This window comes from Topomyia yanbarensis, chromosome 2 (assembly GCF_030247195.1).
Source record: "Topomyia yanbarensis strain Yona2022 chromosome 2, ASM3024719v1, whole genome shotgun sequence".
In the NCBI taxonomy this organism is placed as follows: domain Eukaryota; kingdom Metazoa; phylum Arthropoda; class Insecta; order Diptera; family Culicidae; genus Topomyia; species Topomyia yanbarensis.
Window position 1 is genome coordinate 237547669 of NC_080671.1, and position 26169 is coordinate 237573837.

The 26169-nt window shown below is 40.0% G+C and overlaps 1 protein-coding gene across 16 annotated transcripts in view; it reads right to left on the bottom strand.

The window, feature by feature from the left end:
- LOC131678358 (neuronal acetylcholine receptor subunit alpha-7) overlaps positions 1–26169 on the bottom strand; it is a 1795942-nt gene that overhangs the window by 706614 nt on the left and 1063159 nt on the right. For 15 of the 16 annotated variants that reach the window (XR_009303634.1, XR_009303635.1, XM_058958443.1 and 12 more), the window contains one exon: positions 9814–10008. The exons of the other annotated variant lie outside the window; for it this stretch is intronic. Coding sequence is in view for 13 of the 15 variants with exons in the window: in XM_058958443.1 (XP_058814426.1) it covers positions 9814–10008 (195 nt within the window). In the remaining 2 variants the exon portion in view is untranslated. The remainder of the gene's footprint in view (positions 1–9813; positions 10009–26169) is intronic. 16 annotated transcript variants of the gene reach the window in all.

A 26169-nucleotide genomic window follows, 5' to 3' on the forward strand; every position in this document is an offset into this window, starting at 1 on the left:
CACCGCGCTGCGCGTGTGATGTTGTACTGTAGATCTCGTGTTGTTGGTTCATTCGACAGATGTTTTGTCTCGTCTTGGAGTCGTATCAAACCATCGTTGGGGTACGGTAGGCGGAAGAGGGCACTTCTGGGAATGATAAGAGAAAAGATAGGGGCATTTAAATTTGGATATTGATGGTTTTGAGGAACGTGTATATAAGGGACATGTAGAGAATATCGCGGCTTGCTAGTACATCTCGAACCGGGACATTGGGTGATCTTCCTCGGGCCCGAAGGGAATCGAATAGTTGAGATCTGGCAGAACAGTACTCGGCACATGCCCAGACAACATGTTCGATTTCGTGATAACCGTTGCCACAAGCGCAGATACCGCTATCCACGAGCCCAATACGCCGGAGATGTGCGTCCAGCGTGTAGTGATTGGACATGAGCCGAGACATCACGCGAATGAAATCCCGACCCACATCCATCCCTCTGAACCAAGGTTTCGTCGATACCTTAGGGATTATCGAATGTAGCCACCTTCCCAGTTCACCATTGCTCCATGATGTTTGCCAACTTTCGAGGGTTCTCTGATGAGTAATACTGAAAAATTCGCTGAAGCTAATTGGTCTTTCATATATGTCACCTTGCAAAGCGCCCGCCTTAGCTAAAGAGTCCGCTTCTTCATTACCTGGAATGGAGCAATGCGAGGGAACCCAAACTAAGGTAATCTTGTACGATCTTGCAGACAAAGCACGCAGGCGCTCCCAGATTTTCCCCAGAAAATATGGAATGTGCTTTCTAGGTTTCATTGAACGGAGAGCCTCGATTGAGCTGAGGCTATCCGAGACAATAAAGCAATGATCGGTGGGCAAAGTATCAATGATCCCAAGGGTATACTGAATAGCAGCAAGTTCTGCGACGTAAACTGAAGCAGGATCATTGAGTTTGAATGAGGCGGTGAGGTTTTGATTGAATATACCGAAGCCAGTGGAGCCGTCGAGGCTTGACCCGTCGGTGTAAAACATCTTGTTGCAGTCGACTTCTCGAAATTTACTATGAAAGATGCTTGGGATCACTTGCGGGCGTATGTGATCCGGGATTCCACGAATCTCGTCTTTCATGGATGTGTCAAAGAAAAGAGTTGAATCAGAAGCATGAAAGAGATTGACACGGTTGGGATAGTATGAAGAAGGATTGATATTTTGTGCCATGTAATCGAAGTACAAGGACATAAATCGGGTTTGAGAATTGAGCTCGATAAGCCTTTCGAAATTTGCAATTACTAACGGGTTCAAGATATCGCATCGGATGAGCAATCGATGGGAGAGTTCCCAAAATCGATTTTTCAGCGGAAGGACGCCCGCCAGCACTTCTAAGCTCATCGTATGTGTCGAGTGCATACAACCCAAAGCAATACGCAAACAACAATATTGGATTCGCTCTAGTTTGATGAAATGTATGTTCGCAGCGGAGCGGAAACAGAAACTCCCGTACTCCATCACCGACAATATTGTTGTGTGGTACAGCCTGATCAGGTCTCCTGGGTGGGCACCCCACCATGTTCCGGTTATTGTACGGAGAAAGTTGATCCTTTGCTGGCACTTCTGTTTCAGATACCTAATGTGACATCCCCAGGTTCCTTTAGAGTCGAACCAGACCCCGAGATATTTGAAAGTTGAAACCTGAGCAATAGTTTGACCCATTAATTGAAGCTGTAGTTGCGCTGGTTCACGCTTCCTTGAAAATACGACTAGCTCAGTTTTCTCCGTGGAGAACTCGATACCTAGCTGGAGGGCCCAAGCAGACAAATTGTCCAAGGTATCTTGCAATGGTCCTTGCAGATCGACGGCTTTGGGACCTGTAATAGAGACCACACCGTCATCTGCAAGCTGCCTTAGCGTGCAGGAATTGACAAGACATTCGTCAATGTCATTCACGTAAAAGTTATAGAGAAGGGGGCTTAGACATGAGCCCTGGGGAAGACCCATGTAGCTAATTCGTGATGTCGATAAATCACCATGCGAAAAATGCATATGTTTTTCAGACAGCAAGTTTAGCAAAAAGTTGTTTAGAGTCGGTGAAAGACCATGCTGATGCAGCTTCTCAGAAAGAATTTTGATAGAAACTGAGTCAAAAGCCCCCTTTATATCTAGGAAAACTGATGCCATCTGCTCTTTGCTAGCATAAGCCATTTGAATTTCTGTTGAGAGCAACGCAAGACAATCGTTTGTCCCTTTGCCTTTGCGGAAGCCAAATTGTGTATCTGACAGTAAGCCATTTGCTTCAACCCAATTATCGAGGCGAAACAAGATCATTTTCTCGAACAACTTTCGGATACAGGACAGCATCGCAATCGGTCGATACGAGTTGTGGTCGGAGGCTGGTTTTCCTGGTTTTTGAATGGCAATGACCTTCACTTGCCTCCAGTCATGAGGGACAATATTACCCTCAAGAAACTTATTAAATAAATTCAACAAGCGTCTCTTGGCAGAGTCTGGCAGATTCTTTAACAAGTTAAATTTGATTCTGTCTGGCCCTGGAGCTTTATTGTTACATGATAAGAGAGCAAGTGAGAACTCCACCATCGAAAAAGGTGTTTCGTTCGCATTATTGTGAGGGGACGCGGCGCGGTAGATCTTCTGTGCCGGGGCGGAATCCGGACAAACCTTCTTGGCAAAATCGAATATCCAACGGTTTGAATATTCCACGCTCTCATTGGTACTGTTTCGGTTTCGTAAGCGCCGGGCCGTACTCCAAAGAGTGCTCATCGATGTTTCTCTCGTTAGTCCGTCGACGAACCGGCGCCAGTAGCTACGTTTTTTGGCTTTTATCAAACTCTTCATGCGCGTTTCCGCCATCGCGTACTGTCGGTAGCTAGCTGGCAGCCCGTCGTCCCGGAAGGTCTTATACGCAGCGGCCTTCTCCGCGTACACGTCTGAGCACTCTTTGTCCCACCATGGATTGGGAGGACGCCCGCGTGAATTCGCGTCTGGTACGCGTTTAGTCTGAGCTTGAATCGCGGTATCGAGAATCAAGCCAGCCAGGAACCCGTACTCTTCCTCCGGAGGAAGCTCTTGTGTCGATTCTACTTTTTCGGATATCGCGGACGCGTTGCTCTTCCAATCAATATTTCGTGTGAGGTCATACGAAACATTGATTGTATTCGGTGGCCCTGAACCGTTAGCAATATTAATTACGATTGGCAGATGGTCGCTGCCGTGGGGATCAGAGACTACCTTCCACATGCAATCTAACCGCAGCGATGTCGAGCAGAGGGACAGATCTAAGGCGCTCGGTCGCGCTGGAGGGACAGGAATCCGTGTCATTTCACCCGTATTCAAAATAGTCATATTGAAGTTGTCGCAAAGCTCATGGAGTAGGGTAGATCGATTATCGTCATGAAGGCAACCCCATGCCGTGCCGTGGGAGTTAAAATCACCTAAAACTAGCCTCGGTGCGGGGAGGAGTTCCGCAATATCGCAAAGCCGTCGGTGGCTAACTGAGGCTCTAGGGGGGATGTAGGTGGAAGCAATGCAAAGTTCTTTGCCTTTAATTCTGGTTTGGCAAGCGACAACTTCAATGCCTGGTTTCGAGGGGAGGTCGATCCGATTGAAAGAATAGCACTTTTTGATCCCCAAAAGTACTCCTCCGTAAGAGTCTTCTCGATCCAAGCGAATAATATTAAAATCGTGGAAGTGTAGGGTTATTTCTGAAGTGAGCCATGTCTCGCATAGGGCAAATGCATCGCATTTCAAATTATTTAGTAAGATTTTAAACGAATCGATTTTCGGGATAATGCTTCTGCAATTCCACTGTAGAACAGTGATTAAATCCTTGACCTCGTTCGATGAATTAGCCATCGAAGGATACAATCGCTGAAAGGAGGGGCCATTTCGCAGTGAACTGCATCAAGAATGTTTTTACTGCGGGGAGAAAGCTTATCAAGATACTTTTAAGGGGGTCAGAAATGTTTAACGCTGTAAGAATACGGTCCACAATGTCAGAGAAATTTATTAAGCCAGCACTGTTTTCTTTCTCTGGCTGAGATATGGGAACACTTGGGGTTTTTGATGTTCCTGGAAGTGCTGGGAACTCCTTTTCTGAGCTCAGGTTACTGAGACCGGGAGCGACTTGCTTCGGTTTTGCACCAGTACTTCCTTGAGTAGTTATTTTAGGGGGACCATGAAGAGACACCTTCTGGCCTTTACGACGAAGCTTGGAAGAGGAAATGTTCTTCCTTTTTCTACTACTTCTAGGGACAGCAGAAGATGTTCCCTCCTGGGGTTCATCACAGTCGCCTTCGTCAGTAGACAAGTTGGTAAAGATGTTCGTAGAGAAAGGTGGCGTAGCTATCTTAAGCATTTCTGCAAAAGATCGCTTAGAGCGTCCCTGAAGGGAACGCTTAAGATTTTCCTCGCGCTGTTTGTACGCGGGACATGAAGGGAGATCGTGTGGGTTTCCCCCACAGTAGAGGCACTTTTCGACATCTCTACCACAGGAATCATCCGCATGACTCCCACCGCATTTCCCACAGCGGGCTTTATTGCTACAATGGGAGGCTGTGTGTCCCAATTGTTTGCAATTAGTACAGTTCATGACCCGCGGCACAAAGAGGCGAACAGGTAGACGAACCTTGTCAAAAAGGAGGTAATTAGGCAGGGCAGAGCCGGCGAAGGTCACCCGATAAGAGTCTGAGTTGACGTATGTTTTCTTCCCGTCAGCTGCGACTGATGCTGAATGCAAACGTTTGCATTCCAGTATCTTCACTGGCTTAAGCATGGGGTCTTTGAAACAGCCAGTCCCATATTTTAGCAGGTCCTCGCAATTCAGACTCGAATCGGAAACGACCCCACTGACTTCAACCCTGCTAGCTGGAATATACACCCTGTGCTCCCTCGTAAAGGGCTCGTATCCAGCAATATCGTTTGCCTGAGTTGAACTGTTAACTACCACCCGAAGCTTATCAGGCCGAATTTTCGATATTTCTGTCACGGCCGAATACCGATCCGTCAGAACTCGAGAAATCTGCAACAGATTCAAACACTTTTTTTCTTTGGTCCGAAAGAAGATCACAAATGGTCCGGTGGCCGAGCTCGGATATACCTTGAGCCGGGGAGCCAATTTTATTTCAACGTCCATCTCACCTTGAGATGAACCGCCGTCAGGGGAAGTCATTTTTGCACGGGCCTATTGCCCAGTGCACGTTATTAAGACAACCAAGAAGGGGAAACGAAAACTAATACTTAGCTTGTGTATGTAACGGTATCCAGACGGCTTACTAGAAGAACACTGTTTCACTTCACTGACCGGCTAACGGTACTCAGAAACAGAAACACAAAAGAAGGGAAAAAATACTGAAACCTCAACTAGGCGCAGAGTGTGTAAATAACCTTGAACGCGGATTAACACTATTTGTCGCTATAGAGTGTACGGACCGATGACAAAAGACTTCTATCTCGACTGAGTGCTCGATAACGAATGGTCTAAGTTTGTATTGATATTTGTCACAATAGTAGGCCTTTGAGATTTCAAAAATGAATGTTTTTTGCAAAGCCCTGATGCGGGTGCGAAGGTGGCCAGTGGGGAGGGTGTTAATGAAAAGTGGTGGTGTAAGGGTTAGTGGGGGGGGGGAGGTTAAATCGGTTCGGTCATCTTTGAGTAACCGATGCGCAATTGTTGGTCACACGCATACACACAGACATACGCATAAACACTAGAGTGGGACATGGTTATATGAAAAAAAATAAAATTTGGCTCCGAGTAACTTTTTGGGTCCCATTTAGCTCCCAGAACAACTCTGCAAATTTTTAGCTCGATCGGTGAAACTATATTTTTGCACCCACGGTTTAAAGTTTACATGGGATTTCATATGGGAAAATTGGCTTTTGAAAATTAATTCTTCCAAGAGTCACCCGTTATCTCCTAAAAATAAACAGATGTCTGATTTTTATAGGAAATTTGTCAAGGAAACAAAGTCTAGAAGACTGCAAAACGATCTGATGCTTGTGAAAAAATTTATTAAGCAAAAACCGATTGATGCCCTGAAGATTGATGAAAATTTCACTTTTCATAGCATCACTGCTTCTGACGGTTTTATTATATACAAAATGTTTAACTTTCTCTTATTATGTACAAAATAAGCCCAATTTATCCCTCAAAACCTTGCGAAGTGGCCAAATAATATAGATAAACGATTTAGATACGTTAAGAGAGGATTAAAACAAAATTGAGTATAGTTGGACAACCAACAGCAGTGGTGCTAGAAAAAATTAATATTTTATCAATCATCAGAGCATCAATCGGTTTCTGCTTAATAACTTTTTTCTCAAGCATCAGATCGTTTCGTGGTTTTCGAGACTTTTTTCCTTTATTAAATTTCCTATACAAGCCACATAACGATTTATTTTTAGGAAGTAATGGGCGACTCCTGGAGGAATTATTTTGTAAAAGTTAAGTTTCCCATACAAAATCCCATGTAAACTTTAAACAGTGGGCGCAAAAATATAGTTTCACCGATCAAGCTAAGAATTTGCACAGTTGTTCTAGGACCCAAATGGTACCTAAAAAGTTGCTCGGAGCCGGAATCTATTTTTTGTCCCACCCTAATATACACATTTCCCTACCTCGACGAAGTAAGTCGAATAGTATAAGAGTGTCAACCAACAGCTTCAAGCAATTTGTAACTGATTTAATTATTTTTGCATCATTTATACATATATTGATTATACCAATTTATATAGGAATTTTGCATATGACCACATACTTCAACCCGTAACACAGGAACCAGAACTCCGATCCAAAGAAAATTTAATAGCATTCAATAAGGATGTTGTGGCTTTCATTTGAGACTAAATATGTGAAAATCGAGTCAGACATGCTTAAGAAGCAGCTATGTGAATTCAATTTAGGAACTTAATTACTTATCCGAAGCTTCCGGTTCCGCCGAACGTGTCCAATGTTGCCAACATGGATTTGATTGGGCATCAGTCAGCTGATACTATAAATCTAAACACCTTCGAACACATTTTATGAAGTATTGCATCTTTTAGATACCATGCTGATTCCGATTTATATGGGAATTTCATGCGTGACCCTTCAACTTGTAGCTCCGGAAGTCGGAATTAAATGAAATTCAATAGCAACCTATGGTAACGTTGTACCTTTCATTTGAGGCTAAGTTTGAAAAAATCGGTTTAGCCATCTCCGAGTAACCGATGTGCATATTTTTGGTCACATACACATATGCACACACACACAGACATTTGCCTAACTCGACGAACTGAGTCGAATGGTATAAGAGACTCAGCCCTCCGAGTCTCGGTTCACAAGTCGGTTTTCAGAGTGATTGCATAGCCTTTCTATAGAAGAAATGCAAAACCAAAAAAATGTTTCAACACTCCTCGGTCTCCCCTACAGTGACACAATTTCATATTCGTACACATCTAGTGTATGTATATGTTTAATATTGTTTCGTAAATGTTTTCACTATTTAATATAAGTATTGTTTTGTAAATGTGGTATTAGAATCATCATCTGTCATTTTCTTATCATTTGTAATCAAAAGTGTGAAAGTTTCCGTACACTACACCAAAAAAATCATTACTTGGTGTGAAAATGGCACAATTTCATATTCGTACACTTTTGAAAAGTCAATTAATTTGTAATGTAAGACCTGTTACCTCTTTATTTTTTTTTGTTCTACTTAGAAAAAAAGATTTTATGACTACAGAAAAGTGTTCATTGGCACAGTTTCCTCTACACCAGTTTAGGAAATTCCCTCAAATTAACCTTATGGTTAAAAAAAGTAAACTAACTGCCATTATGGGACGGAAACTAATTATTATTCCTGAAAATGAAGCTAAATTACTTCATGAAATCTTTGAAATTGTTCAAAGGTTGCCTGAAAGTTTTTTAACATGTCGTAAAAAACTTTGATGTGGCGAAACGTAGAGCAGGTGTTTCGAAAAACTTGAACAGTAAAATATTTACGATGAGGGATAAATGATTTTTCATTGGAAAAATTTGGGAAAACCGATTAACTAATGCTATATACATGGCAAATAAATTGAATCATAGCATTTAAGTATAAGTCTGCTCTGGTACGGTTCGTAATGTATGGAGAACGGACAATTACAATGCCTGTGTTCTGTGCAAGAAGCCGTTCATCATGAGAAGATCAAAGAATTGATTTTTATTTACTAAACAACATTGAAACATTTTACCGGAATATTGGGAAGATTGTAAACTTTGTCTACGAGTTCAAATTCAACATCTTTGACACAAATGGCTATTGTTTTGAGTGGAGAAAATCGAACTCAGACCTGGACGTAAAAGCCTTATAACAGCGGCTAAGCGCAGGAACAGTGGAGTTATTGTAGGGGGTATTATATGTCCACTAGAAGTGCTAGAAATTTGGTCTTTATTGGCGGAAAGTTGGATCAGAATGTGTATTTTAATATGAATATCTTAAAACAAATTTTAAGGTAAAGCTTCCGTAAAATAGTACTTTTACTAAGAAATGGTGGATATTGGAAATTCGTCCAGGAGAAGAACCTAAAGCATAAGGTAAATTTATAATTTTTTAAATGTTATGGATTCTCCACTGCGGACCCCGCTTATTAACTGATTAGAAAAATAAATGGGATTATTTGGATAAAAAGTGCGAAACTATCCGGATTATATTTAGAATGATCTTAGAAACTACTATTTAGAAGAATAAGATTAAACTGAAGTTGAATACTCACAAAAACTAGTGGTCAGCATTCCAATACGATTGAAAACTGTAATTATAAACAAAAGCTACCACATTGAATATTTATTATAGCAATTTCAATTGATTTTTTAAAAAAATATGTGTACTGTACGAATATGAGATTCGGTGTACATTTGACTATCTTTAGAATTATGATTATTTTTGAAAAATGAGCATTTGTAGTACAAAGATAATTATTGTATCTTCCCTATACTGTCTAGTGAACTATTTCTACATAAATAAAACTAAACGTAAACTAATTTATTACTTGTAAAATGCATATAAGCATTCCGCATAGCGGTATACGATAATGAGATTGTGTCACTGTATGTGTTATCAAAAACATCGCGAAGCATCAAGTTTTAAATGTTCTCAATCGATATAATACCCAAAGAAAGCGGTAAGAGTTATAATAAATGTATCATCACACTATTAGGTGGATTAGAAGCGTTTTTATTTTTCTGGTAGCAAACCGGAGTAAAAAGGTGCTAGTATTTTTTGCTCCTGTTTGCTCCGGAGCAACTTCCGTATACTGGAGCAAACCCAACTTTTAAGTTAAAAAGTGTTGCAAGTATCCCCGTTTGACGGAACTTGAAAACTTGAACTGTTAAATAACGGTCACCACGTAACGCGTGAGATTATGCTGAAAATATAAGTAAAGTGAGGTTATTCTCCGATTTTTTGAGGGTTCGTTGTTAGTTATGGACATTGGTGTACTCGTGTTTTGAAAATTGCAAACAAAGATGAAAATTAATTCTATAGACTGACGCGACTTCAAAAGGAATTAGTATTAAATGATTTTCAAAGCCCAAGAATTGTAATTCAATAATTAATCACTTCAATCGATATATGACAACCAAATTCATGCAAAAATCAGTTTGATTAGGCGTGGCAATTTTTTACTGTGTTCAACGGATCATTTATCCCGCGTTATAAGAAAATAATTATTATGATGGAAAAACGAGAAATATATATCTCGTTGATTACTCCAATACTTCGAAAAATATACGTCTCGTTGACCATTCCAACACAGCGGTTATCAGAAAACGAAATGAAGTCATTTAGTTATATATTTACCTAATGTTAATTTTTCGCCAGAGTCCGGTGGTAGTGTGAAACCTAATAGAGCCATCGATGAAATTAAGACACATGGTACAATCAAATTAAAAAAATAGTACAACGTCCGTCTACGAATTTGTATGGTAAACGTAATATCAACATAGGGTTCGGGACAGCATTGATATGTTATAGTATTTTTCTTTCCCGGCATTCCTGAAAAAATGGTAATGGTTTTAGTGTTTAGCGCACGAACACACACAAACACACACACACACACACACATATATATATATATATATATATATATATATATATATATATATATATATATATATATATATATATATATATATATATATATATATATATATATATATATATATATATATATATATATATATATATATATATATATATATATATATATATATATATATATATATATATATATATATATATATAAGAAAAAACTAGGCTTTGCTATACCATGCGTTCGTATAACTTTAACGAAAGACTGCAAAATGAAAAATGAAATAGAATGATTTGCTTTTCAAGCCTATTAGATGAATTCCCAATACAATTGTATCCAAATATTCAAAATAAAGCAAAATATTGAACAAACATTAAGTTTTGGAACCTATGGAAACTTGCAATGTTGCGGACAGTGTTAGCATTATTCTACAAATGTTTTATTTGTGACTATGTTTTATTTGTTTCGGTAACTCGTCACAGTACACGGAAAAGCACGTATCAGGCAGTTTCCGTAGTTCTATCCATGTTGGCCTCAAGGATATAATCATTGATCTGAACAATATGGGAGACATTCAATATAGAAGCACCAATATTCGTATATTCATTGAATGAATAATAAAATGTATCATTCTTTCTTTCATGAGCTGTTCTTCAAGGCATATATTTTCTTTTTGGACAATTGCACCACGTATGTATGTTTGAATTCGTTCACATTGATGTGCGTTATTAATACCTTAATGAAAATAAGATATAGTTAAAACAAGAGTGTTGAGCCTATTTCAGTCATCTGCATTTTATCGATCGGTTGCATATAATGCAAGTTGAGTTTCCGCATACTAAGCATTCGGTTTGCTTCTTTTATTTGAGCAAAGATTTCTTCAAATATATACAGCAGAACAAAATGTTCGTTCGAGTTCGATCAGCTTCCAGAATACACTCAAAAAATGAATCATGTTATTTCGACGTGAAAATATACATAGATTTAATCCACCTCATTTACGTAAATAACATCGGATTGCCCCGTAAAAAAATAGGTAGTGACTCTACAGATAAAAGTTACCTGTTTTCCACATACCTACTAACATAAATTCACGTAAAAATTATATGGAGCAAAAAAAGGAAATGCGGTGAGTGATTTCCAGGCCTCGCCGCACGGATGGCCTCAATGGAGCTGAGACAGTCCGATGAAGCGATGGTCTGTAAGCATGGTGTGAATGATCTCGAGAGTATACTGAATGGCAGCTAATTCTGCGATTTTAATTGAAGCTGGATCATTGAGTGTGAATGAGGCAGCAAGATTTTCATTGCCGATTTCAGATACCGAAGCCTGTGGACCCGTCGAGAATTGATCCGTCAGTGTAGAACATTTTGCCGCTGTCGACTTGATGGTATTTATTATAGAAAATAATTGAGAACACTTGTGGCAGAATGTGATCCGGGATTCCACAAATCGCTTCCTTCATGGATGTGTCGAAAATACACTTGGATCAGAAGTATTTAAGAAATGAGTACGGTTGACTTAATACGAATGAATTGATGATCTGTGCCATCTAGTTGAAGTACAAAGTACAAAGCCTTCTCCGCGTGTACATCAGAGCACTCTTTATTCCACCACCGGTTGGAAGAACGTTTTTGAGTGTTCACGCCAGGTACTCGTTTCATCTTAGCTTGAATCGCGGTATTGAGAATCGAGTTGGACAAAAAATTATACTCTTCCTTCTTCCTTCCTGTTTGTGATTTATTTGATGTTGATGAAAGGGCTGTGTGATGGGTATGCTTGCAATTGATATTGCTTCGTTAGAGGTTTGTGTACATGGTTTCTCGTAGTGTGTCTTCTTGTGTAACAATGTAGGGCACGCAGGAGTCTGTCCTTCATACGTGCACATCGTGATTTGAGATTTGGTCATGCGTTTTGCTTTGAATTGAAAGCTCAGATATGAAGGAATAGGTCACTCGCATTCTCACGAAACAAAAACCGTTGGAAATACCTAAATTTTCTCCGGGTTTCAAACTTAAAGAATTCCTCCGTTACGTATTCCGACATGATGGTTGTAATAAATTTATTAATAGTACCCAGGTGTAGATCGTGCAGACGCATATCAATCTTATCATTGTCAATAGAAACGGGTATCTTGGTCCTAACATTATCATGTTCAACGACGTATTGCATGTTGTCTTCCATTGCGTAGCTTTCCGTTATAGCCAAAGTTTTAAATGTTATCAGTAACGAGTGTAGTGAGCTTGTATAACGACGACTTTCGTTAGTCTAAACTGCATTTACAAATTTGCTGTTGAATTTTTCTGTTGAGTTTCAAACATATTGAAATGAATGATCGATATCACATCGATGAAAGTAACGGTGCTATATTGTTCACACTGGCTTTGGACGAAATTTATTATTCGATTGCTTTGCTTGTTTATAGTACTGGCACGGTACATACAGACAGCAGACTTTAGGTGGAAACGTTCGTTTGATTCACTGCACTGTTGACAAGCAGAGCGACTCAGTCTCTACGCATCGTTCGATCGAGATAGAAGTGTTTTGTTTTCGGTCTGTTGGAAAAAGAACAGTGCAGTAATCCGCGTTCAAGGTTATTTTGCCATTCTCTGCCTCTTCGAGGTTTGGACTTTTATTCTTTTGTGCGTGTGTTAACCGTTAGGCCACATTCCTCAACCTTTTGTTCGTAAAGCGAGGATTGAACAATAACCAGCTATTTAAGCTGGACTGGTGCGTCGTGGGAAACGAGTATACAGATAAGTGAAATCTACCTTTTTGATACATTCACGGCTTTTTCCCGTCTGCGCGGGTGCTGACCCCGTGCATTGACGGTGTCGATGGCTTCCTCCCCGGATGGCCAAATGGAGATCGAGTCGACTCATAAGGCTCTCCCCCGACCCAAACAATATCCAGAGCTCTCGACCGGTCCCTTTGTGGTCTTCTTTCGGCCCAAAACAAAATCGCTGAATCTATTACAGATTTCAAAAGACCTGACGGAACGGTTCTCGGCTGTGATCGAAATAAAAAAGGTCCGCTCAGACAGGCTGAGGGTCGTGCTGACTAACTCAAAGCAGGCAAACGATATTGCTTGCTGCGAGCACTTTACGAAGGACTATCACGTGTATATTCCAGCTGTGAAAGTACAGTCTGAAGGCGTTGTCACCGATGACAGTTTGACATGCGAGGATCTGCTGCAGTACGGGGTTGGCCGTTTCAGAGACCGCTTACTACAGCCAGTGAAAATACTCGAGTGCAAGCGTTTGCACTCAGTAGTAGTCGCGGGGGATGGTTCAAAAACGTACCCCCAATCAAACTCTTATCGGTTGACCTTCGCTGGTACCGCTTTGCCAAATTACGTCCTCTTGCACAAGGTTCGTCTGCCTGTGCGTCTGTTTGTGCCGCGGGTCATGAATTGCACAAAGTGTAAACAATTGGGTCACACAGCCACCCATTGTAGCAATAAGGCCCGCTGTGGAAAATGCGGGGAGAATCATCTAGATGATTCGTGCAGTAAGCAAGCCGAAAAGTGTCCTTACTGTGCGGAGAGTCTGCATGATATCTCGGCATGTCCCGCGTACAAACTACGCGGGGATAAACTAAAACGTTCCCTTGCTGGACGATCCGAACGTTCTTTCGCAGAAATGCTAAAGAAAGCTACACCACCAACCTCAACAAACATCTATGCTCACTTGCCTCCTAACGAGGGCGAGGCTGATGACCCACAAGAGGGAACATCTACTAGGGCGCCTAGAAGTTATAGGAAGAGGAGGAACATTTCCTCTCCTAAAGTTCGTTGTAAAGGCCAGAAGGTATCCCTTGACGGGACTCAGAAAGTCACATCTATTGGAAGTGTTGCAACCAAACCGAAGCAATTAGCTCCTGGTCTCGGAGGATTAAACTCAGAGAAGGAGTTCCCAGCACTTCCCGGAACATCAAAAATCCCAAGTGTTCCTCTGTTTCAGTTCGAGAATAATCGCGGCACTGGAATTATCAAACTCTCGGACATAGTGGACTGGATAATAAAAACTTTCAATATAACTGATCCTATTAAAAATCTTATGTTAGCTTTTCTCCCTACAGTAAGAACATTTTTGAAGCAGATGACTGCTAAATGGCCCCTCCTTTCAGCGATTGTATCCTTCGATGGCTAACTCATCGAACGAGGTCACGGATTTGATCACTGTTCTACAGTGGAATTGCAGAAGTATCATCCCGAAAATCGATTCCTTCAAAATTTTAATAAATAATTTGAGTTGCGATGCATTTGCATTATGTGAAACTTGGTTAACTTCCGACATAGATCTCAACTTCCACGACTTTAATATTATTCGCCTGGATCGAGACACTCCCTATGGAGGAGTGCTTTTGGGGATCAAAAAGCGCTATTCCTTCTACAGAATTAACCTTCCCTCGATAACAGGTATTGAAGTTGTCGCTTGTCAAGTAACAACCAAAGGCAAAGATCTTTGCATAGCTTCCATATATATTCCCCCCAACACCGCGATTGGGCATCGCCGGCTACATGACATCATAGAATCCCTGCCAGCACCGCGACTAGTTTTAGGCAACTTTAACTCTCACGGTACGGAATGGGGTTGCCTTTATGATGATAACCGTTCCTCTTTAATTCACAATATTTGCGACAACTTCAACATGACAATTCTAAACACGGGTGAAATGACACGGATTCCTCCCCCACCTGCGCGCCCAAGCGCATTAGATTTATCCCTTTGCTCGACCTCGCTAAAGTTAGAATGCGCGTGGAAGGTAATCCCTGATCCCCACGGTAGCGACCATCTGCCGATCGTAGTCTCAATCAATAACGGCTCAAGGCCATTGGAAACAATCAATATTTCGTATGACCTCACACGAAATATCGATTGGAAGAGCTATGCTGCCGCGATATCCGACAACATCGAATCTACTCAAGAACTTCCTCCGGAGGAAGAGTACAGCTTTTTGGCTGGCTTGATTCTCGACAGCGCGAATCAAGCTCAGACTAAGCCAGTACCCGGCGCGAACATACAAAAACGTTCTCCCAATCCCTGGTGGGACAAAGAGTGCTCAGACGTGTACGCAGAGAAGGCCGCCGCGTTTAAGACCTTCCGGAACGACGGGTTACCCGCTAGTTTTCGACAGTACGCGACGTTAGACAAGCGAATGAAGAGTTTGATGAAAGCCAAAAAACGCGGTTATTGGCGCCGGTTCGTCGACGGATTAACGAGAGAAACATCGATGAGCACTCTTTGGGGAACAGCCCGACGTATGCGAAATCGAAACAGTACTAATGAGAGCGTGGAATATTCAAACCGTTGGATATTCGATTTCGCCAAGAAGGTTTGTCCGGATTCCGCCCCGGCACAGAAGATCTACCGCGCCGTGTCCCGTGACGATAACGCGAACGAAACACCTTTTTCGATGGTGGAGTTCTCACTTGCTCTCTTGTCGTGTAACAATAAAGCTCCAGGGCCAGACAGAATAAAATTCAACTTGTTGAAGAATCTGCCAGACTCTGCCAAGAGACGCTTGTTGAACTTATTTAATAAGTTTCTTGAGGCTAACATTGTCCCACACGATTGGAGGCAAGTGAAGGTCATCGCCATCCAAAAACCAGGAAAACCAGCCTCCGACCACAATTCGTATCGACCGATCGCAATGCTATCTTGTATCCGGAAGTTGTTCGAGAAAATGATCCTATCCCGCCTCGACAATTGGGTCGAAGCAAATGGCTTACTGTCAGATACACAGTTTGGCTTTCGCAAAGGCAAAGGGACGAACGATTGTCTTGCGTTGCTCTCAACCGAAATTCAAATGGCCTATGCTAGTAAAGAGCAGATGGCATCAGTGTTCCTAGATATAAAGGGGGCTTTTGATTCAGTTTCTATCAACATTCTTTCAGAGAAGCTGCACCAGCATGGTCTTTCAGCGACTTTAAACAACTTTTTACTAAACTTGTTGTCGGAAAAGCACATGCATTTTTCGCATGGTGACTTATCGACATCACGATTTAGCTACATGGGCCTTCCCCAGGGCTCATGTCTAAGCCCCCTGTTATACAATTTCTACGTCAACGACATTGATGAATGTCTTGACAATTCCTGCACGTTAAGACAACTTGCAGATGATGGCGTGGTGTCTGTTACGGGACCCAAAGCTGTCGATCTACAAGGACCATTACAGAATACCTTGGACAATTTGTCTGCATGGGCTATTAAGCTGGGTATCGAATTCTCCACGGAGAAAACTGAGCTAGTTGTATTTTCTAGGAAGCGTGAACCAGCACAACTACAGCTTCTATTAATGGGTCAAACTATAGCTCAGGTCTTCACAGTAAAATATCTAGGGGTCTGGTTCGACTCGAAAGGTACTTGGGGATGCCATATTCGGTATCTGAAACAGAAATGCCAACAAAGGATAAACTTTCTTCGTACAATAACCGGAACGTGGTGGGGTGCCCACCCAGGAGACCTAATTAGGTTGTATCAAACAACGATACTGTCGGTACTGGAATACGGATGCTTCTGCTTTCGATCCGCCGCGAACATACATTTCATCAAACTCGAAAGAATTCAGTATCGTTGTTTGCGTATCGCCTTAGGGTGCATGCAGTCGACCCATACGATGAGTCTCGAAGTCCTGTCGGGCGTTCTCCCACTGAAAAATCGATTTTGGGAACTCTCATATCGATTGCTCATTCGATGCGATATCTTGAACCCGTTGGTGATTGAAAATTTCGAAAGGCTTGTTGAGCTCAATTCTCAGACCCGTTTTATGTCCCTGTACTTTGACTACATGGCGCAAAATATTAATCCTTCTTCTTACAATCCCAACCGTGTGCATTTCATAAATACTTCTGAATCTACTGTTTTCTTCGACACATCCATGAAAGATGAGATTAGTGGAATTCCGGACCACATACGCCCACAAGTGGTTCCAAATATTTTTTATAATAAATTCCGAGAAGTCGACTGTTCTAAGATGTTTTATACTGACGGATCAAACCTCGAAGGGTCCACTGGCTTCGGTATTTTCAATCAAAAGTTCACCGCCTCCTACAAACTCAGTGACCCTGCTTCAGTTTACGCCGCAGAACTAGCTGCTATTCAGTATACCCTTGGAGTCATTGACACATTACCCGCAGACCATTACTTCATCGTCTCGGATAGTCTGAGTTCTATTGACGCTATTCGCTCGATGAAACATGGAAAGCATTCCTCGTATTTTTTGGGGAAAATACGGGAGTTACTGAGTGCTTTATCTGACAAATCTTTCCAGATTACCTTGGTGTGGGTCCCTTCTCATTGCTCCATTCCGGGCAATGAGAAAGCGGACTCCTTAGCTAAGGTGGGTGCTATTGAAGGTGACGTTTTTGAAAGACCAATTTGCTTCAACGAATTTTTCAGTATTACTCATCAGAGAACCCTCGAAAGTTGGCAAACCTCGTGGAGCAATGGGGAGCTAGGAAGGTGGCTACATTCGATAGTCCCTAAGGTATCGACGAAACCTTGGTTCAAGGGGATGGATGTGGGTCGTGACTTCATTCGTGTGATGTCCCGACTCATGGCGAACCATTACACGCTGGATGCACATCTCCGACGTATTGGGCTCGTGGAGAGTGGTATCTGCGCTTGTGGCGACGGTTATCACGATATAGAGCACATAGTCTGGGCGTGCACCGAGTACAGTTCCGCCAGGTCTCGGCTTATGGACACCCTCCGGGCCCGAGGAAGACCACCCAACGTCCCGGTTCGAGATGTGTTGGCAAGCCGCGATGTCCTCTATATGTCCTTTATATACACCTTCATAAAAACCATCAATATCCAACTTTAACTGCCCCTTTTTCCTTATCATTCTCAGAAACGCTCTCTTCCACCTGTACCATACACCCACGATGGTTTGATGCGACTCCAAGGCGACACAAAACATCCCTGTCAAATGAGCCAACAAACACGGGACCTAAAGCACGAACATCACACGCACAACTCGAAATGTAGCCGATCAACATCTGAGCCGCACTACGAAATCGTCTGGAGAAACCCCTGCCATCTTAAGAACGACCACCCGGCGTCCCAGTACATGATTCTTCCTGATGAAGGCCACCCTGATTCTGTAATCCATCCGTTGATCTCCCGAAGTCTGAAACTGAAATAATGTTCTCCCCCTGCCATGTTTATCCACCCTACTTCCCCTGACTCTTATACACAGAAGTAACACCCCTTCCCCCCCCCCCCCAAATATCTTCATGAAGCATTAGCTCTTCTTGCCTTTTCTAGTTTTAACTATTATATTATATGATCTCGTTGAAAATGCCCAACTCTACTACCACATAAAATAACTCTAATTAATGTCTCCGAATCTTTACAAAATTTAATCACGCCCTCTAATTATTTCTACTTTTAAGATAGTCGTATAAATTTTCCCCCTTAGTTAAACATTATTTGCTCCAATAATCTCATTGCTAAAAATGTCAAACCATACCATAAAAACTAAATGACCCCCTAATCTTACGAAAATTATATTACCCCCTTGTGTATATGTATAGCTAATCAATATGTAATCCCCTAGTTTTAAGTAATTTAAAATGTAAAACAAAACAAAATTGGCACCTTTAAGCTAACGCAAACTTGCCTTATCAAATAAACGAATAGGAAAAAAAAAAGCAGAGCGACTGATTAGGTGCTATTTTTCTTTTTATTAAATGGATTTCCAGGAAGACGAAAAAAAACCACTAGCAAGAGAACCTAAGTAGAAGCAGAAGCACCAAAATGCTGATGTGTCTTTTCAGAGGTACCAAAGGGAATACTTCCGGTCCCGGATTGAATGACGATTTAAGCCGAGAAGAAGCGCTGGTAAACATTGTTTCATCGATGTTGACGAGGCACTCTTAAAGAAAACATCGGAAGGTACAATTGGGAGATTCGACTTATTAAGTTTTGTTAGTCGCATTCCGATTGAAGTTGTGTATACGTTGCAGTTATGGTTGCGGTCAGTCGTTACTGCGATCTAGGGCATAGTGAAAATCGAAGACTGAATAGATAGAAATATATTAGGCTCACAGGAGAAAAACCAGGACAAATCAAGCATTTTCCTCGACTTCCCAGGACACCAGGACAGTCAATGCAAAACCAGGACATGTCCTGGAAAACCAGGACGTATGGTCGCCCTAGCTTGTAGTATAAAATCCATATAATAAATTATTTGTTATTGTTTTTAATATTTTTGTGTTCTTTTCTTTCTCCCATCGTGTTTTTCGTTGATCAATTTCATTTATGGCGAGTCGGTAGTGATGCTGCTTCTTCCTCGCCCTTTTCATATTTCTAAACTTACGTGGTTGAGCCTTTGGGAATCTACGTTTCTCGTCATTAACCTGGTAGATACCTATACTTTCTGCCTGGTGATGGTACATTATAGGTATATTCAGTGAGATCTCAGACTGATTTGATTCGTAGCCTCTAAAAGGAGTTTCTACACTGCTCAATCCTAATTTTATTTCTAAACAATGAAAAAGATAAGCACTAATTTCTGTCTCTTGTTGTCCAAAATCAGCTTCCAATTACGTTTCTCGTCCTTTTTAAGTTTCTAACGTAACGACTTAACGTAGGGTACGAGATATTGTGTATTTTACCTGCTCGACGTACTCTATGTCCCTTCTCAAGATTGTAAATTAGCGCAGACTTCATAGTTACACTCATAGTCAAGCCTTAACCAAATATTATAAAACTCCGAACCTAAATTTAGTTCAGGTTTCCCCACAAAAAGTTGTTCATGTATCCGAAACCAGTTTAATATTAATTCAAGTTTGCCATAAGCAAACTTGAATTAATATTAAACTGGCAGGAAATATTTACCTTTGCAAATTTCTTCATACAAATAACATATTTTGCACCTATTTACAATAACGAAAAGCTTTATGATGTTTAGTCTCACAGAAGGAACACCACAAACTTTTTCCAAAAATACGTGAGGTTACAATTGAGGCAACTTTTAATCTACAATAACTTTGAATATCTATAAAAGTGACAACAAACACTTGACGCTATAGCAAATGCGTGTGAGGTTAGCTTACCGACAGAGCTACCAAAACGCATGAGGTTTGCACTATCGAAAGATGTAGTAATCAAGTATATCCCCTGAAAGTTTGAAAATATTTCATTGACGGAATCGAAAGTTATAACGATTTGAATGTGATATGCGGCCATAGATGGGTTTTCTACCAGACTTCAAGCATGAAACCATGTTTGTCCATAGACTATTTAGTTCGTTTATACGTGTCTATGTTTTAAAGAAAAACCTTACCATTTAATTACACAAATATAATGTACAAAAGGTGTTATCTATATGCCGCGCTGAAAAAATATGAAAATAGGATTGTCTACCTAACGTTAACTATAACGTGTAAATTAAAAAAATTAAATAAATAAAATAAAAGTTGGAATCGTTAATTAAAAAGGCCATATCTCAGTGGTTTGTTGACTGACTCTAATTGTTTTTCTTTACTTAACTGGTAGATGTTTTATCAAAAATGTTCCTTCAGAAGAATATAAAATAGAGTTGTCTACCAGAAATAATAGACAATATAATTGATCTCTACTATGTGTATAATCATTATTTAGTATATATTTTTGTATTAAAAATTACGGTCTGTCCATTTTTATTCACTAGTTGACTGCAATTGCTGTATACTACAAATTGTGGATATATGAAATGTTAAAACTAACACAGTCGTGATTCGTTGGTTGGACAATTTTTAACAGGAGCCGCTTTTTAGTTGGACCTCCGCTAGTTGGTCCATTGTCGAACTAAAAAGCATCTGAGCGTCAAATTCTATTATTAAATCATTTAGACAATAAAACTGACAATAGTTGGTGACGTGAACAGATGCATTTTTATTGATAACGTCCCCTTTGACCACTTTTCGACATCTGTCAACCCAACCAGCGAATCACGAATGTACAATATTTCCAACAAAAACCGTACCATAACATAAATTGATCTGAATCTGCAAATACCTTCACATTTTTGAATATTGAATTTATGATTTTATTTTTCCATAATTTGTAGTTTGCGTTCGTTGCATTAAACCAATGTATAGAAATCGATAGGTCATCGTTTTGAATATAAAAATATAAACTAAAGCTACCAGTACACTGTTTGTCATAACGTGAAATATTTGATGAAGCAAAATTTGATCAAATAAACGTGTTTGACAAACGAATTTGACAAGGCCAGTACACGATATCAACTGTTTAACAAACTTTTTTCATCAAATATTTGCATTGATGCGTTACCGGACGTTACGCCTAATATTGTTTCACAAACATAATAGAACAAGTTTGATGGATCAGTACACTGTTTGTCAAATATAGTCAAATTTGAGTATACGTCAAACAAATTGCCATGCGAAAAAAATTTTGTGCTGTTTGAACTTCATGAATTTTCAAGAGTGCAAACACATGAAATATTTGTGTTAGTGCAGGGATGCCAAATGATTTTCCAGAAAATTTGTTTTATTTTTATGAATGGTCGAAGCAACTATATCGCACTCCTTTGTTCGTGATTATGCAGAGTGTGATCAAATACAAATTAAATACGCCAAGGTCCCATACAAAAGGGTAATCATTTTATGACTCACCACGCAATCAAATTTGTCTACCATTCGTGTTGACAGGTCGAATTGCAGAAGAAAAATTAATTTGGAAGCGCTGTTCGATCAAAGCATGCTGTTCATATATAATTGAAATTTTCATTTTATTTGTTTTCATTTTATAGAGTACCGTAAACCGGGGTGACTTTGATCATCGGGGTGACTTTGATCACTCGAAACTTTTTTCGAAGATCGCTTATTAAACCAGAATAGTCTACCGAATCATTTTAATTTGAAATGATTTTTATTCTAAACTGAAAAAATACTGATTTGTTATACTTTTTGAGTATATTGTTCGGTTTTTGGGTACAAAATCTACAAAAAACCGAAATTTGACTTTACCTGATTTTTACGAAGCATCGTAAAGTGTCTATTTTTTATAAAACAAATAAATCTCAGATTTGAGCAAGAATAATAAATTACAAGCGAGTTTTTATTTTCCTTTAGATTGGGATATGCTAAATTTAGTTTTGAGAGTTTGTTTATTTTTAATACATTTTTTGTGAAACTAGTTGGCAATTATTTCAAATTATTTTAAGCTAAAATTCGAAACATTTTTTTTATTGTTCAATATTCCAACGTGTTAAAATGGATGAAACTTTTTGTACATTGATAAAACATTGAAACAAAACAATTTTAGCAGGTTTAAAGGTTTTCAGAATCTTTTATTCTAGTTGAACACAAATTATACGAATTTTGGTTACTCGAATTTTACAGTCCATTGAAATACTTTGTATAATACCAATTTAACATCTATTTAACAATGAGTATCTTTCCAGAATTAGTTTAAACAAACATTTAAATGAAAAACATTGACATCAATAACTTTATATGAGGGTGAACATGCAGGTTATCAAAGTCACCCCGGAACACGAAAATGGACATAAACTTGAAATCATTTTTGAAAAAAAAAGACTGTAAGCGGACAATTGTAGGTAAAACCATCCAATCTTGTTCTCCATACATCAGTACATGGTTTAAAAATATTAAACTTGAAAAAAATGTGTTGCGTCCAAAAATATGTAATGATTACTTCCAAAAGTGGTCAATGTCACCCCGGTTTACGGTACTTGGCAATCTGTAACTGCATTTGTGTGTTCAACGATTTGTTTTCTTCCACCAGTCACTGACCAACCGGTATAGACTTATCCAGCTGCATTGGTACTGTGCCGTTTTGACGTTTGGATTGAGAGTAAAATAAACCACTCCTGGGCTTAAGGGGAGGGCGGTAGTATAAAATTGCGAGATCTTGGTGTGCGTATTTCAAACGTCGATATCTACACAGTACGTCTCCTGAATAAGTTTTACAGCAACACAGAGCATTTCAACACCATTATAAATACCTCAGGCGAGCTATTTCAAACGTTTAAATTGGCTGAGTTTTATACTGCCGCGAGAAGTATAATTGTCCCATGTGTATAGGGATTCCCATAGAACATGGGACAGTTATGCTTCTAGCGGCAGTATATACGTCAGCTGGAGGAAATCAAAACCCCAATTAGTGTGTGTGTGAAAGGAATTGCATAGAACTCTACAGCGACAAGGTCTACCCCAAAAAAGTTTAGGCAGACTTCAATTGGACAAAAAATGATTAGAACGGGAATTTGAAAAATATTTAATCCTCTTGTATTGTTGGACATACAAAACGGCGATGAACACGGTATGGATTTTTGTTGCATTTCTCGCTCACTTTTTTATGTACACATTGTTTATGTATGTCACATTTACAGTTAAGTGGCCACATTCCTCCCACAGCTCCGACAGGTGTGGTTTCTGCGCTGGCTTATGTAGAGTGCTTTCGGCGCGTGCTTGCCGTTACGGAAGAATGAAAGGAACAAATCAGGTGCACCCTGACGATGCCAAATTTCTCCATTGCCTCGCTAGTGCAATCTAACTACATTACATGTTACAAACGCCGCCGAACCCTCATACTGCAGCTAATTATTTCCGAAAGCTGCTTTCAGATTCGGCCTAGCGCGGGAGAAGTTGACATCAAAGTGGATCCAGAGTTAGTACACGAGGACGCGGACGATGAGCGATCAGATATCGAAAACGCAGTGGAAGATGCTGATGAATTAAACATTTTCCTTTGGAACCAAAAACCGAAATGCGCATCAAGGGAGAGAATGGGAAGATTTACGTTATTAGGGGGTTGGGAGAGGAAAAAGTTGAAATGGGCGATTTGCAGAGCGTTTTCGTCGATTTATGGATCCGGATCGCAAGATGAAACAAAGTAGTTCGAAGGGAGACAAGGGATCTGATGGTTTGCCGCTAAAGAAGGATCGTTCATTACCCATTCGGAACCGATGTCCATATTGTAATAAAGAGTTTGCGGACAAGTACCTGATGACGACGTACTTTCGATGGCACACGAGTAGGTTAAGGTTTTACTTATTTTCTTTTCTGTAAATTTCAATTATATACTGTTTTACTGTAACAGACAGGTGAAAAGCCCTTCAAATGTGTCCCACTGTTCGAAAACTTTCACTCAATCGATAACGCTGAAGATACACGTCAGGTTGCACACCCGGGAAAACACCGTACGTGTGCGAATACTGCGACCGAGGGTTCACTCAATCCTACAATCTGACGGTGCACCTGCGAACCCAACACAACCAGATAATGGTATAAGACGCGAAGTCGACGTGCTGCCCGAGCACAAATGTCGAATATGTAGCAAGGTCTACCGATCGGCGAAAAGTTTCCGGCTGCACGAGAAGTTGCATGCCACCGGGAAACTGTTCGATTGTCGCGATTGTGGTAAAAAGTATAACACATATGTGGCCAAATGCAAGGCTTCTAATACCGACGTGAAGGAAAAGATGTACTCATGTAAAATCTGCAGCCAAACATTCAAGCATCAGCAAAGCGGGGTGTACCACATGAGCAACAAAAACAAACACAAACGGTTCGACAGAGGTTTTGAGAGATCTGGAGACGGACGAAGGAGAGACGATTTGCCGAAGCTAAAATAACTTTCTCGTTCCCAAATTGTTAAAGCTACCAAGCACAACACCGGGCAACTTGAGCAATTTGTCCTGAGCATGTTTTTGGGAAGTGGTGAGGATAGTGTACGCGTTTATTGGGTAGTATTTGGCGCACCAACATTAGTAGCGTAAATATCCAGCGCCAGACGCAAGTTCCGTTTGATGGATTCGATGGAATCGCTATCGACAGACTCTTCATCATCTCGACTTCCATGAGCTCATTCAGTACTTTATGATGAAATAACAATAGTCAACACAGGCTACGGTCCGACCAGGATGTAGAATTCAACTAGATACATTCGACAATAATACCACGCAAGACTGGCAGTATACTCAACTGCTGTATGCTTTTCAAGAGCAGCTGATTCTTGGTGAACTATCGGAAAGGATTCAAAAGAAATGGCATTTGCTTACATTTCAGCATGTATCAAACAATTGAATTCAAATAATTTGTACCTTTCCGATTTATTTGAGGCATGATTTTCCTGGAAAGACAAATACCAACAATATCAAAATAGCGCCGAATTTTTTTTAACGTGTCGAATGAATTATTTGAAGTCACGTAAATAAAACAATCAATCAGCCGAATTTCAAACCTTAACTTTTTTTCGTTTTGACAACAAATTCTGTCAAAACAAATCAGTTTCGCGTACGCCGTATTTTGCTATCCTGAATGAGCAAAGCACGTTTGTCAAACTTCTCCATCAAAAAGTTTGACAAATTTCTCCATTAACAAGTTTGACAAACTTCTCCATCAACAAGTTTGGCAAACTTCTCCATCGACAAGTTTGACAAACTGCAGCGTTACGCTGTTTGAAGTTTTGACAAACTGGTCAGTACACTGTTTGACAAATAGACAAATACTCGCTTTGACAAACACGAATGAAAAATTGGGCAAACTGTGTTTGATCAAATATTTGAAGAGCCAGTACACAGAAGTTCAAATTTATTTCACGAAAGATGTCAAATATTTGACGTTATTACAAACAGTGTACTGGTAGCTTAAGTAATGATAATAAATATGTTGTCTCTTTTTGGAGGTAGGCAACCCTATTTTATATTCTTCTTGATTAAATTTATTAATGAAACTTCTACCTGTTCAATAATTTGTAATTTTATTGAGCACGATAACCTGTTAGTTTTATTGAGCACGATAACCTGTTAGAAATGAAAATGAAATGAATGAAAAAATAATTAGAATCGGTCATCGAACCACTGAGATATGGCCTTTTTAAGTAAACCTTCCAACTTTTATTCAATTTTTTTAATTTACACGTTAAAGTTAACGTTAGGTAGACAACCCTATTTTCATATTTTTTTCAGCGCAGCCTATAGATAATACCTTTTGTACATTATATTTGTGTAATTAAATGGTAAGGTTTTTCTTTAAAACAGAGACACGTATAAACGAACTAAATAGTCTATGGACAAACATGGCTTCATGCTTGAAATCTGGTAGAAAACCCATCTATGGCCGCATACCACATTCAAAT